The sequence below is a fragment of the Heptranchias perlo genome, unplaced genomic scaffold (genome assembly GCF_035084215.1).
Source record: "Heptranchias perlo isolate sHepPer1 unplaced genomic scaffold, sHepPer1.hap1 HAP1_SCAFFOLD_185, whole genome shotgun sequence".
In the NCBI taxonomy this organism is placed as follows: Eukaryota; Metazoa; Chordata; class Chondrichthyes; order Hexanchiformes; family Hexanchidae; genus Heptranchias; species Heptranchias perlo.
The window spans coordinates 385097-400564 of record NW_027139128.1 but is presented as its reverse complement, the minus strand read 5'-3'; the positions used below and the strand labels follow the sequence as shown (position 1 = coordinate 400564).

Genomic DNA, 15468 nt, shown 5'->3' with positions numbered 1-15468 from the left:
TCGAATCCCATATTCCAGCATTTGGTCCGTAGCCTTGTATGCTATGGCATTTCAAGTGCTCATCCAAATGCTTCTTGAATGTTGTGAGGGTTCCTGCCTCCACAACCCTTTCAGGCAGTGAGTTCCAGACTCCAACCACCCTCTGGGTGAAAAAGTTCTCTCTCAAATCCCCTCTAAACAATCTATGTCCCCTTGTTATAGAACCCTCAACGAAGGGAAAAAGCTCCTTAGTATCCATCCTATCTGTGCCCCTCATAATTTTGTACACCTCAATCATGTCCCCCCTCAGCCTCCTCTGCTCCAAGGAAAACAAACCCAATCTTCCCAGTCTCTCTTCATAGCTGAAGCGCTCCAGCCCTGGTAACATCCTGGTGAATCTCCTCTGCACCCTCTCCAAAGCGATCACATCCTTCCTGTAGTGTGGCGACCAGAACTGCACACAGTACTCCAGCTGTGGCCTAACCAGTGTTTTATACAGCTCCATCATAACCTCCTTGCTCTTATATTCTATGCCTCGGCTAATAAAGGCAAGTATCCCATATGCCTTCTTTACCACCTTATCAACCTGTTCCGCCGCCTTCAGGGATCTGTGAACTTGCACACCAAGATCCCTCTGACCCTCTGTCTTGCCTAGGGTCCTCCCATTCATTGTGTATTCCCTTGCCTTGTTAGTCCCTCCAAAGTGCATCACCTCGCACTTTTCCGGGTTAAATTCCATTTGCCACTGTTCCGCCCATCTGACCAACCCATCTATATCGTCCTGCAGACTGAGGCTATCCTCCTCGCTATTTACCACCCTACCAATTTTTGTATCATCAGCGAACTTACTGATCATACCTTTTACATTCATATCCAAGTCGTTAATGTAGACCACAAACAGCAAGGGACCCAGCACCGATCCCTGTGGTACCCCACTGGCCACAGGCTTCCAGTCACAAAAACAACCTTCGACCATCACCCTCTGCCTTCTGCCACTAAGCCAGTTTTGTATCCAAAGTGCCAAGGCACCCTGGACTCCATGGGCTCGTACCTTCTTGACCAGTCTCCTGTGGGGGACTTTATCGAAGGCCTTACTGAAATCCATGTATACCACATCCACTGCGTTACCCTCATCCACACGCCTAGTCACCCCCTCAAAAAATTCAATCAAATTAGTCAGACATGATCTTCCCTTGACAAAGCCATGTTGACGATCCCTGATTAATCCTTGCTTCTCCAAGTGGAGACTAATTTTGTCCTTCAGAATTTTTTCCAATAATTTTCCTACCACTGATGTTAGGCTCACTGGCCTGTAGTTCCCCGGTTTTTCCCTACTCCCCTTCTTGAATAATGGTATTACATTAGCGGTTCTCCAGTCCTCTGGCACATCCCCTGTGGCCAGAGAGGTTGTGACAGTTGCAGTAATTGTGCATCACTTCTTTTACATTCGTTTCCCTGCCTTTATGGCCGCTCTTGTCGCCTTCTGTCGGTGACCCGTTGGTTTAGTTGTGTCGGTGGGCTGTTCTTTGGGTCTCTGAGTGTGAATGAAGGAGCACGCAGCATTAGTGCTTCCGATTACTGTGAGGTGTCTCAAAGCAGGCTGTTAAATTGAGGTTGGGACTTTGGATGTTTGGGGAGTGCAAGAGATAGTATAGAACTTGAATAGTTTTTCGCAGTGTGTGTGTGAAAGCTGAGCTCACAGTCTGTATGAGGTGTGTCATGGAGCCTGCCCCTCGGGTGCAGTGTGGTACGGAGGTTGGGCCCATCCCCCTCCCCCCATCCCCCCTCCCTCCCCCCTCCCCCCTCCCTCCCCCCTCCCTCCTCCCTCCACCCCCATCCCCCCTCCACCCCCATCCCCCCTCCACCCCCATCCCCCCTCCACCCCCATCCCCCCTCCCTCCCCATCCCCCCTCCCTCCCTCCCTCCACCTCCCTCCCTCCCTCCACCCCCCTCCCTCCCTCCCTCCACCCCCCTCCCTCCCTCCCTCCACCCCCCCTCCCTCCCTCCCTCCACCCCCCTCCCTCTCTCCACCCCCCTCCCTCTCTCCCTCCACCCCCCTCCCTCTCTCCCTCCACCCCCCTCCCTCTCTCCCTCCACCCCCCTCCCTCTCTCCCTCCACCCCCCTCCCTCCACCCCCCTCCCTCCCTCCCTCCACCCCCCCCCCCTCCCTCCCTCCCTCCACCCCCCTCCCTCCCTCCTCCACCCCCCTCCCTCCCTCCCTCCACCCCCCTCCCTCCCTCCCTCCACCCCCCTCCCTCCCTCCCTCCACCCCCCTCCCTCCCTCCCTCCACCCCCCTCCCTCCCTCCCTCCACCCCCCCTCCCACCCTCCCTCCACCCCCCTCCCTCCCTCCCTCCACCCCCCTCCCTCCCTCCCTCCACCCCCCTCCCTCCCTCCCTCCACCCCCTCCCTCCCTCCCTCCACCCCCTCCCTCCCTCCCTCCACCCCCCTCCCTCCCTCCCTCCACCCCCCTCCCTCCCTCCCTCCACCCCCCTCCCTCCCTCCCTCCACCCCCTCCCTCCCTCCCTCCACCCCCCTCCCTCCCTCCCTCCACCCCCCTCCCTCCCTCCCTCCACCCCCCTCCCTCCCTCCCTCCACCCCCTCCCTCCCTCCCTCCACCCCCCTCCCTCCCTCCCTCCACCCCCCCTCCCTCCCTCCCTCCACCCCCTCCCTCCCTCCCTCCCTCCACCCCCTCCCTCCCTCCCTCCCTCCACCCCCTCCCTCCCTCCCTCCCTCCACACCCCCTCCCTCCCTCCACCCCCCTCCCTCCCTCCCTCCACCCCCCTCCCTCCCTCCCTCCACCCCCCCTCCCTCCCTCCCTCCACCCCCCTCCCTCCCTCCCTCCACCCCCCTCCCTCCCTCCCTCCACCCCCCCTCCCTCCTCCACCCCCCTCCCTCCCTCCCTCCCTCCACCCCCCTCCCTCCCTCCCTCCCTCCACCCCCCTCCCTCCCTCCCTCCACCCCCCTCCCTCCCGCCCTCCAACCCCTCCCTCCCTCCCTCCCTCCACCCCCCCCTCCCTCCCTCCCTCCCTCCACCCCCCTCCCTCCCTCCCTCCACCCCTCTCCCTCCTCCCTCCACCCCTCTCCCTCCCTCCCTCCACCCCTCTCCCTCCCTCCCTCCACCCCCCTCCCTCCCTCCACCCCCCTCCCTCCCTCCACCCCCCTCCCTCCCTCCACCCCCCTCCCTCCCTCCACCCCCCTCCCTCCCTCCACCCCCCTCCCTCCCTCCACCCCCCTCCCTCCCTCCACCCCCTCCCTCCTCCACCCCCATCCCTCCCTCCACCCCCATCCACCCCCATCCACCCCCATCCCCCCTCCCTCCACCCCCATCCCCCCTCCCTCCACCCCCATCCCCCCTCCCTCCACCCCCATCCCCCCTCCCTCCACCCCCATCCCCCTCCCTCCACCCCCATCCCCCCTCCCTCCACCCCCATCCCCCCTCCCTCCACCCCCATCCCCCCTCCCTCCACCCCCATCCCCCCTCCCTCCACCCCCATCCCCCCTCCCTCCACCCCCATCCCCCCTCCCTCCCTCCCTCCCTCCCTCCACCCCCATCCCCCCTCCCTCCCTCCCTCCCTCCCTCCCTCCACCCCCATCCCCCCTCCCTCCCTCCCTCCCTCCCTCCACCCCCATCCCCCCTCCCTGCCTCCCTCCACCCCCATCCCCCCTCCACCCCCATCCCCCCTCCCTCCCTCCCTCCACCCCCATCCCCCCTCCCTCCCTATCCCCCTCCCTCCCTCCACCCCCATCCCCCCTCCCTCCACCCCCATCCCCCCTCCCTCCCTCCCTATCCCCCCCTCCCTCCCTCCATCCCCCCTCCCTCCCTCCCTCCACCCCCATCCCTCCCTCCCTCCACCCCCATCCCCCCTCCCTCCCTCCCTCCACCCCATCCCCCCTCCCTCCCTCCCTCCACCCCCATCCCCCCTCCCTCCCTCCCTCCACCCCCATCCCCCCTCCCTCCCTCCCTCCACCCCCATCCCCCCTCCCTCCCTCCCTCCACCCCCATCCCCCCTCCCTCCCTCCCTCCACCCCCATCCCCCCTCCCTCCCTCCACCCCCATCCCCCTCCCTCCCTCCCTCCCTCCCTCCCTCCACCCCCATGCCCCCTCCCTCCCTCCCTCCACCCCCATGCCCCCTCCCTCCCTCCCTCACCCCCATGCCCCCTCCCTCCACCCCCATGCCCCCTCCCTCCACCCCCATGCCCCCTCCCTCCACCCCCATGCCCCCTCCCTCCACCCCCATGCCCCCCCCCTCCACCCCCATCCCCCCTCCACCCCCATCCCCCCTCCACCCCCATCCCCCCTCCACCCCCATCCCCCCTCCACCCCCATCCCCCTCCACCCCCATCCCCCCTCCACCCCCATCCCCCCTCCACCCCCATCCCCCCCACCCCATCCCCCACCCCCATCCCCCCTCCACCCCCATTCCCCCCTCCACCCCCATCCCCCCTCCACCCCATCCCCCCTCCACCCCCATCCCCCCTCCACCCCATCCCCCCTCCACCCCCATCCCCCCTCCACCCCCATCCCCCCTCCACCCCCATCCCCCCTCCACCCCCATCCCCCCTCCACCCCCATCCCCCCTCCACCCCCATCCCCCCTCCACCCCCATCCCCCCTCCACCCCCATCCCCCCTCCACCCCCATCCCCCCTCCACCCCCATCCCCCCTCCACCCCCATCCCCCTCCACCCCCATCCCCCCTCCACCCCCATCCCCCCTCCACCCCCATCCCCCTCCACCCCCATCCCCCCTCCACCCCCATCCCCCCTCCACCCCCATCCCCCCTCCACCCCCATCCTCCCTCCACCCCCTCCTCCCTCCACCCCCCTCCCTCCCTCCACCCCCCTCCCTCCCTCCACCCCCCTCTCCCCCCCTCCCTCCCCCTCCCTCCCTCCCCCCCCATCCCCCCTCCCCCCCATCCCCCTCCCCCCCATCCCCCCTCCCCCCCATCCCCCCTCCCCCCCATTCCCCCTCCCCCCTCCCCCCCATTCCCCCTCCCCCCTCCCCCCCATCCCCCTCCTCCCCCCTCACCCCCCATCCCCCCTCCCTCCCATCCCCCCTCCCTCCACCCCCATCCCCCCTCCCTCCACCCCCATCCCCCCTCCCTCCACCCCCATCCCCCCTCCCTCCACCCCCATCCCCCCTCCCCCCCATTCCCCCTCCCCCCTCCCCCCCATCCCCCTCCTCCCCCCTCACCCCCATCCCCCCTCCCTCCCGATCCCCCCTCCCTCCACCCCCATCCCCCCCCTCCCTCCACCCCCATCCCCCCTCCCTCCACCCCCATCCCCCCTCCCTCCACCCCCATCCCCCCTCCCTCCACCCCCATCCCCCCCTCCCTCCACCCCCATCCCCCCTCCCTCCCTCCCTCCCTCCACCCCCATCCCCCTCCCTCCCTCCCCCCCCCCCCCATCCCCCCTCCCTCCCTCCACCCTCCCTCCACCCCCCCTCCCTCCCTCCCTCCACCCCCATCCCCCCTCCCTCCACCCCCATCCCCCCTCCCTCCCTCCCTCCACCCCCATCCCCCCTCCCTCCCTCCACCCCCATCCCCCCTCCCTCCCCATCCCCCCTCCCTCCCCATCCCCCTCCTCCCTCCACCCCCATCCCCTCTCCCTCCCTCCAACCCCCCATCCCTCCCTCCACCCCCATCCCTCCCTCCACTCCCATCCCTCCCTCCACTCCCATCCCTCCCTCCACCCCCATCCCTCCCTCCCTCCACCCCCATCCCTCCCTCCCTCCACCCCCATCCCTCCCTCCCTCCACCCCCATCCCTCCCTCCCTCCACCCCCATCCCTCCCTCCCTCCACCCCCATCCCTCCCTCCCTCCACCCCCATCCCTCCCTCCCTCCACCCCCATCCCTCCCTCCCTCCACCCCCATCCCTCCCTCCCTCCCTCCACCCCCATCCCTCCCTCCCTCCCTCCACCCCCATCCCTCCCTCCCTCCACCCCCATCCCTCCCTCCCTCCACCCCCATCCCTCCCTCCCTCCACCCCCATCCCTCCCTCCCTCCACCCCCATCCCTCCCTCCCTCCACCCCCATCCCTCCCTCCCTCCACCCCCATCCCTCCCTCCCTCCACCCCCATCCCTCCTCCCTCCACCCCCATCCCTCCCTCCCTCCACCCCCATCCCTCCCTCCCTCCACCCCCATCCCTCCCTCCCTCCACCCCCATCCCTCCCTCCCTCCACCCCCATCCCTCCCTCCCTCCACCCCCATCCCTCCCTCCCTCCACCCCATCCCTCCCTCCCTCCACCCCCATCCCTCCCTCCCTCCACCCCCATCCCTCCCTCCCTCCACCCCATCCCTCCCTCCCTCCACCCCCATCCCTCCCTCCTCCACCCCCATCCCTCCCTCCCTCCACCCCCATCCCTCCCTCCCTCCACCCCCATCCCTCCCTCCCTCCACCCCCATCCCTCCCTCCCTCCACCCCCATCCCTCCCTCCCTCCACCCCATCCCTCCCTCCCTCCACCCCCATCCCTCCCTCCCTCCACCCCCATCCCTCCCTCCCTCCACCCCCATCCCTCCCTCCCTCCACCCCCATCCCCCTCCCTCCCTCCACCCCCATCCCCCCTCCCTCCCTCCACCCCCATCCCCCCTCCCTCCCTCCACCCCCATCCCCCTCCCTCCCTCCCCCCCCATCCCCCCTCCCTCCCTCCCCCCCCATCCCCCCTCCCTCCCTCCCCCCCCATCCCCCCTCCCTCCCTCCCCCCCATCCCCCCTCCCTCCCTCCACCCCCTCCCTCCCTCCCTCCACCCCCTCCCTCCCTCCCTCCACCCCCTCCCTCCCTCCCTCCCTCCCTCCCTCCACCCCCTCCCTCCCTCCCTCCACCCCTCCCTCCCTCCCTCCACCCCCTCCCTCCCTCCCTCCACCCCCTCCCTCCCTCCCTCCACCCCCATCCCCCCTCCCTCCCTCCCTCCACCCCCATCCCCCCTCCCTCCCTATCCCCCCTCCCTCCCTCCACCCCCATCCCCCCTCCCTCCCTCCCTCCACCCCCATCCCCCTCCTCCCTCCCTCCCTCCACCCCCATCCCCCCCCTCCACCCCATCCCCCCTCCACCCCCATCCCCCCTCCACCCCATCCCCCCTCCACCCCCTCCCTCCCTCCCCCCCCATCCCCCCTCCCCCCCCATCCCCCCTCCCCCCCTCCCCCCTCCCCCCCATCCCCCTCCCCCCCATCCCCCCTCCCCCCCATCCCCCCTCCCCCCCATCCCCCCCCCCCCCATCCCCCCTCCCCCCCCATCCCCCCTCCCCCCCCATCCCCCCTCCCCCCCCCATCCCCCCCTCCCCCCCCCCATCCCCCCCCATCCCCCCCCCATCCCCCCTCCCCCCCCCATCCCCCTCCCCCCCCCATCCCCCCCCCCCTCCACCCCCATCCCCCCTCCCTCCACCCCCATCCCCCCTCCCTCCACCCCCATCCCCCCTCCCTCCACCCCCATCCCCCCTCCCTCCACCCCATCCCCCCTCCGTCCACCCCCATCCCCCCTCCCTCCACCCCCATCCCCCCTCCCTCCACCCCCATCCCCCCTCCCTCCACCCCCATCCCCCTCCCTCCCCACCCCCATCCCCCCTCCCTCCACCCCCATCCCCCCTCCCTCCACCCCCATCCCCCCTCCCTCCACCCCCATCCCCCCTCCCTCCACCCCCATCCCCCTCCCTCCCTCCCTCCCCCCCCATCCCCCCTCCCTCCCCCCCCATCCCTCCACCCCCATCCCTCCACCCCCATCCCTCCACCCCCATCCCTCCACCCCCATCCCTCCACCCCCATCCCTCCACCCCCATCCCTCCACCCCCATCCCTCCACCCCCATCCCTCCACCCCCATCCCTCCACCCCCATCCCTCCACCCCCATCCCTCCACCCCCATCCCTCCACCCCCATCCCTCCACCCCCATCCCTCCACCCCCATCCCTCCACCCCCATCCCTCCACCCCCATCCCCCCACCCCCATCCCCCCTCCCTCCCTCCACCCCCATCCCCCCTCCCTCCCTCCACCCCCATCCCCCCTCCCTCCCTCCACCCCATCCCCCCTCCCTCCACCCCATCCCCCCTCCCTCCCTCCCTCCACCCCCATCCCCCCTCCCTCCCTCCCTCCCTCCCTCCACCCCATCCCCCCTCCCTCCCTCCCTCCACCCCCATCCTCCCTCCCTCCCTCACTCCACCCCCTCCCTCCCTCACTCCACCCCCCTCCCTCCCTCCCTCCACCCCCATCCCCCCTCCCTCCCTCCCTCCACCCCCTCCCTCCCTCCCTCCACCCCCTCCCTCCTCCCTCCACCCACTCCCTCCCTCCCTCCACCCCCTCCCTCCCTCCCTCCACCCCCTCCCTCCCTCCCTCCACCCCCTCCCTCCCTCCCTCCACCCCCCTCCCTCCCTCCCTCCACCTCCCCCCCTCCCTCCCTCCCCCCCCCCTCCCTCCCCATCCCCCCCCTCCCTCCCCATCCCCCCCCTCCCTCCCCATCCCCCCCCTCCCTCCCCATCCCCCCCTCCCTCCCCATCCCCCCCCTCCCTCCCCATCCCCCCCCTCCCTCCCCATCCCCCTCTCCCTCCCCATCCCCTCTCCCTCCCCATCCCCCCCTCCCTCCCCATCCCCCCCCCTCCCTCCCCATCCCCCCCCTCCCTCCCCATCCCCCCCCCTCCCTCCCCATCCCCCCCCTCCCTCCCCATCCCCCCCCTCCCTCCCCATCCCCCCCCCTCCCTCCCCATCCCCCCCCTCCCTCCCCATCCCCCCCCCTCCCTCCCCATCCCCCCCCCTCCCTCCCCATCCCCCCCCCTCCCTCCCCATCCCCCCCCCTCCCTCCCCATCCCCCCCCCTCCCTCCCCATCCTCCCTCCCTCCCTCCCCATCCTCCCTCCCTCCCCCTCCCTCCCCCCCTCCCTCCCCCCATCCCCCCCCCTCCCTCCCCCCATCCCCCCCCCTCCCTCCCCCCATCCCCCCCCCTCCCTCCCCCCATCCCCCCCCCTCCCTCCCCCCATCCCCCCCCCTCCTCCCCCCATCCCCCCCCCTCCTCCCCCCATCCCCCCCCTCCCTCCCAGCACCCCGTGCGGAGGGCGGCGGACCATGTTTGTTATCGCACTGATTGACCACAGATTCCTGGTGATCAAATCCTCAGCTCCGATTGTCATTCATTGATTTCCTCGGATGCACTGGAGATTCCCCGGGGCGGAGAGTGGGAGGCGGGACTGTAACACAGATGGTAACCGGGGAATGAACATTGCGTGAACAAGTTGTTGAATGTTTCTGCTTTTCTTTTATCATTCTTAGTGAAAATACTGATTCGAGGTGATAGAAACACAGGAAAGACAACACTATGGCACAGGCTTCAGGGCAAGAAGTTTGTGGAACAATACATCCCAACTCAGGAGATCCAAGTCACCAGCATTCACTGGAGCTACAAAAGTAAGTGGAAAGGGGATCATTTATGAGACCGGCACTTTTTAGAAGTTGAATAAAACGCAGAACATCTGTCTATGCTGGAAACAGTCAGCAGGTGGGTCAGTGTCTGTGGGGAGAGTGGGCCAGATAATGACCTGTCTATGCTGGAAACACTCAGCAGGTGGGTCAGTGTCTGTGGGGAGAGCGGCCTGTTAACATTCTGGGCCTGGACCACTCGGCAGGAGTTTTATGGGTTTGAATCTTCAGTGTTTTGAGGGGCGGTGGAATTGGAGTCGAGGAGAGGCTGAAGAAATCCACAGGCGATGATGGTGCTCCCTTCTCAATTGCTGTTCAAGACAGACTCCGGTATCTGGATATCAGTGACAGGAGAGCACCCAAGGTGTCAGGTGCAGGAGAGCCCCTCCCCATCGTACTATGATCATATGTTGCTGAGGACAGTGCATTAGTGTGAAGATATAGAGTCAAGCTTCCTCTACACTGTCCATCAAACACTCCCAGGGCATTAGGGTTAGGTCTGTGCAGAAACTGAGCTCCCAATACTTGCCTGGATGAGTGCAGCTCCAACAACACTCAAGAAACTCAACACCATCCAGGACAAAGCAGCCCGCTTGATTGGCACCCCATCCACCACCCTAAACATTCACTCCCTTCACCGGCACACAGTGGCTGCAGTGTGTACCATCCACAGGATGCACTGCAGCAACTCGCTATGGCTTCTTCGACAGCACCTCCCAAACTCGCGACCATTTAGAAAGATAAGGGCAGCAGGCACATGGGAACAACACCACCTGCATGTTCCCCTCCAAGTAACACACCATCCCGACTTGGAAATATATCGCCGTTCCTTCATCGTCGCTGGGTCAAAATCCTGGAACTCCCTTCCTAACAGCATTGTGGGAGAACTTCACCACACGGACTGCAGCGGTTCAAGAAGGCGGCTCACCACCACCTTCTCAAGGGCAATTGGGGATGGGCAATAAATGCTGGCCTCGCAGCGACGCCCACATCCCATGAACGAATGGGGAAAAAAAAGATCCGGGAGTAGAGACTGAGCTCCCAATACTTGTAGATCAGGGAGCATAGACTGACAGCCTTTTAAATGGCTCCTTGTCTACTGATACATAAACACCGTTGTTAAACATGGTATTACAGGAAATGATTAGTCGTGAAGAATAATTTTAAATGTTGTGCCTAAATCTACTTTGCTGCTAATGAAATGGCCCATTTTCATTATGCTAATGCAAACAGTTTATTTCTGTTAGAGCAGGTGCTGTACAGATGGTATATGTTCCTGGTGAGATATTGATCTTTTGTCAAATGTTGCATGCACAGGCAATTTCTAGAAGCAATAATTTGAGTCAAAGGCAAATATCTCTGCTGTTTAATTGACTACAGTATTGGATGTAATGGAAATGACTCCAGAGAACCCAACCCATTTACTCTCACAGGCCACCAGTGCCAATAATCCCGTCGCAGCCATTATACATCGGCTGTCACCGCCCTGATTTAAAACTAGTCAAACTCTGTCCTCCTTCCTCTTGCATCGAGTTACATTGAATCTACAGCACAGAAACAGGCCACAGAAACTCGTCTATGCCAGCGTTTATGCTCCACATGAGTCTCCTCCCACCCTACTTTATATCACCCTATCAGCATGCTCTTCTATTCCTTTCCCTCTCTTGTGTTTATTGAGCTTCCCCTTAAATGCATCTGTGCTATTCGCCTCAACTACTCTTTGTGGTAGCGAGTTCCACATTCTCACCACTCTCTGGGTAAAGAAGTTTCTCCTGAATTCCCTATTGGATTTATTAGTAACTATTTTATATTTATGACCCCTAGTTTTGGACTCCCCACAAGTGGAAACATTTTGTCTATGTCTGCCTTCTTGTTCACAAAGGTTAAGAATAATTTCACTATACTGAGTTCCCTGGCCTCTATGGAGCAGAAAGGCCCAGGACTGATCTGTTACGTGCCGAGTTAGCTGAACACAGTTGGACTGCCGTGATTGTCCTCAGCACCCTGGGCTGGGAGAGGGGATATCTGGGTTCCACTCTGAATGGCTATCCATCCACAGGAGGAAATGGGGAAAAGTGTAAAATTAAACAGGGCTGCTGAGTTTGAGGGGTCTGTCCCAGAGAAGTTGCTAAGCCCGTGAATGGTGATTATTGGGACAGTATTACTGCAGTACTCTGCAAACACTTCATCCACTGTTAATAGAGCTCGTCCTCAGAACTACCTCCTGAACACAACCCTATCTCATCACATTTAAACAAACACTAAACATAGAAAGGAGACGGTAACGAACGTTTTTTGTAAAGATGTCATTTCTGTTAACAGCCTGTCATTTACCCTCTGCCTTTATCGTCTCGAGGCTGGTGTTTGTGACTCATTACCCCCTCTGCCTTTATCGTCTCGAGGCTGGTGTTTGTGACTCATTACCCCCTCTGCCTTTAGCGTCTCGAGGCTGATGTTTGTGACTCATTACCCCCTCTGCCTTTATCGTCTCGAGGCTGGTGTTTGTGACTCATTACCCCCTCTGCCTTTAGCGTCTCGAGGCTGGTGTTTGTCACTCATTACCCCCTCTGCCTTTATCGTCTCGAGGCTGGTGTTTGTGACTCATTACCCCCTCTGCCTTTAGCGTCTCGAGGCTGGTGTTTGTCACTCATTACCCCCCTCTGCCTTTATCGTCTCGAGGCTGGTGTTTGTGACTCATTACCCCCTCTGCCTTTATCGTCTCGAGGCTGGTGTTTGTGACTCATTACCCCCTCTGCCTTTAGCGTCTCGAGGCTGGTGTTTGTCACTCATTACCCCCTCTGCCTTTAGCGTCTCGAGGCTGGTGTTTGTCACTCATTACCCCCTCTGCCTTTATCGTCTCGAGGCTGGTGTTTGTGACTCATTACCCCCTCTGCCTTTATCGTCTCGAGGCTGGTGTTTGTGACTCATTACCCCCTCTGCCTTTAGCGTCTCGAGGCTGGTGTTTGTGACTCATTACCCCCTCTGCCTTTATCGTCTGGAGTCTGTGATTCAGTTACCTCCTGTGACTTCATTGTCTCAAGTCTGATGATTATACCTGTGCCTTTACTGTCCCTCATCTGGCGTCTGTGACTCATTCACCCTGTGCCTTTACAGTCTCGAGTCTGGTGTATCATGATATCATAGTAGGTACAGCACAGCAGGAGGCCATTCAGCCCATCATGCGTGCGCAGGCTCTTTGAAAGAACTATCCATTTAGTTCCATTCCCCCTTTCTTTCCCCATAGCCCTGTAAATTTATTCCCTTCAAGTATTTATCTAGTTCCCTTTTGAAAGTAACTATTGAATCTGCTTCCACCGCCCTTTCAGGCAGCACATTCCAGATCATAACAACTCGCTGCGCAAAAAAATGTTTCCTCATGTCGCTTTTTTGCCGATCACCTTAAATCTGTGTCCTCTGGTTACCGACCCTCCTGCCACTGGAAACAGTTTCTTCTTATTTACTCTATCAAAACTGTTCATGATTTTGAACACCTCGATCAAATCTCCCCTTAACCTTCTCTGTTCTAAGGAGAACAACCCCAGCTTCTCCAATCTCTCCACATAACTGAAGTCCCTCATCCCTGGGACCATTCTGGTAAATCCCCATCTGCACCCTCTCCAAGGCCTTGACATCCTTCCTAAAGTGCGGTGCCCAGAATTGAACACATTAGCTGAGGCCTAACCAGTGATTTATAAAGGTTTAGCATAACTTCCTTGCTTTTGTACTCTATGCCTCTATTAATAAAGCCCAGGATCCTGTATGTTTTTTTAACAACCTTCTCAGCTTGTGTATGTGCACCCTCAGATCTCTCTCTGTTCCTGCACCCCCTTCAAAATTGTCCCATTTAGTTTATATTGCCTCTCCTCATTCTTCCTACCGGAATACATCACTTCACACTTCCTTGCGTTAAATTTCATCTGCCGTGTGACCGCCCATTTCACCAGTCTGACTATGTCCTCCTAAAGTCTGTTACTATCCTTCACGTTGTTTACTACATTTCTGAGTTTCGTGTCATCTGCAGACTTTGAAATTATACCCTGTATATCCAAGTCCAGGTCATTAATATATATCAAAAAGAGCAGTGGTCCTAATACTGACCCCTGGGGAACACCACTGTAAACTTCCCTCCAGTCTGAAAAACAACCGTTCACCACTACTCTCTTCTTTCTGTCCATTAGCCAATTTTATATCCACGCAGCCACTGTCCCTTTAATCCCATGGGCTTCAATTTTGCTAACAAGCCTATTATGTGGCACTTTATCAAACGCCTTTTGAAAGTCCATGTACACAACATCAACCGCACTACCCACATCAACCCTCTCCGTTACTTCATCAAATACGATTTTCCTTTAACAAATCCATGCTGACTTTCATTAATTACCCCATACTTTTCCAAGTGCCAATTAATTTTGTCCCAGATTATTGTCTCTAAAAGTTTCCTCACCACCGACATTAGGCTGACTGGCCTGTAATTGCCGGGTTTATCCCTTTCCCCCTTTTTTGAACAGGGGTGTAACATTTGCGATCCTCCAGTCCTCTGGCATCGTCGCCATAATCTAAGGAGGATTGGAAGATTGTGGCCAGAGCCTCTGCAATTTCCACCCTTACTTCCCTCAGTAACCTAAGATGCATCCCATCTGGACCGGGTGACTTTTCCACTGCCGATCTTTTTAAGTACGTCCTCTTCATCTATTTTTATCCTTTCCAATATCGCTACCTCCTCCTCCTTACTGCTACATCCTCTTAAGGACATGAGAACATAAGAAATAGGTGCAGGAGTAGGCCGTACAGCCCATCAAGCCTGCACCGTCATTCAATAAGATCAAGGCTGATCTTCGACCTCAACTGCACTTTCCCTCCCTATCCCCATTAGCTGAGAGTGACTGCCCTTGACTTCAAGGCAGCATTTGACCGAGTGTGGCATCAAGGAGCTCCAGTAAAATTGAAGTCAATGGGAATCAGGGGGAAAACTCTCCAGTGGATGGAGTCAAACCTGACACAAAGGAAGATGGTATTGGTTGTTGGAGGCCAATCATCTCAGCCCCAGGATATCGCTGCAGGAGTTCCTCAGGGCAGTGTCCTAGGCCCAACCATCTTCAGCTGCTTCATCAATGACCTTCCCTCCATCATAAGGTCAGAAATGGGGATGTTTGCTGATGGTTGCATAGTGTTCAGTTCCATTCGCAACCCCTCAGATAATGAAGCAGTCCGTGCCCGCTTGCAGCAAGACCTGGACAACATCCAGGCTTGAGCTGATAAGTGGCAAGTAACATTCATGCCAGACAAGTGTCAGGCAATGACTATCTCCAACAAGAGAGATTCTAACCACCTCCCTGCATTACCATCGCCGAATCTCCCACCATCAACATCCTGGGGGTCACCATTGACCAGAAACTTAACTGGACTAGCCATATAAATACTGTGGCTACAAGAGAAGGTCAGAGGCTGGGTATTCTGCATCGAGTGACTCACCTCCTGACTCCCTAAAGCCTTCCCACCATCTACAAGGCACAAATCAGGAGTGTGATGGAATACTCTCCACTTGCCTGGATGAGTGCAGCTCCAACAACACTCAAGAAGTTCAACATCATCCAGGACAAAGCAGCCCGTGTGATTGGCACCCCACCCACCACCTTAAACATTCACTCCCTTCACCACCGACGCACCGTGGCTGCAGTGTGTACCATCCATAGGATGCACTACAGCAACTCGCCAAGGCTTCTTCGACAGCACTTCCCAAACCCGCGACCTCTACCACCTAGAAGGTCAAGGGCAGCAGGCACATGGGAACAACACCACCTGCACGTTCCCCTCCAAGCCACACACCATCCTGACTTGGAAATATATCGCCATTCCTTCATCATCGCTGGGTCAAAATCCTGGAACTCCCTTCCTAACAGCACTGTGGGAGAACCGTCACCACACGGACTGCAGCGGTTCAAGAAGGCGGCTCACCACCACCTTCTCAAGGGCAATTAGGGATGGGCAATAAATGCTGGCCTTGCCAGCGACACCCACATCCCATGAATGAACAAAAAAAATAAGTTTCCCTTAGTGTCCAAATAACTGAGCATCCACAGCCCTCAAGGG

The 15468-nt window shown here is 61.0% G+C and overlaps 1 protein-coding gene across 1 annotated transcript in view; it reads left to right on the top strand.

The window, feature by feature from the left end:
• Positions 1-15468, top strand: part of LOC137309862 (rab-like protein 6) — a 146854-nt gene that overhangs the window by 11883 nt on the left and 119503 nt on the right. Inside the window, exon 3 of the mRNA XM_067977877.1 lies at positions 9232-9366. Within this exon, the coding sequence (XP_067833978.1) occupies positions 9232-9366 (135 nt within the window). The remainder of the gene's footprint in view (positions 1-9231; positions 9367-15468) is intronic.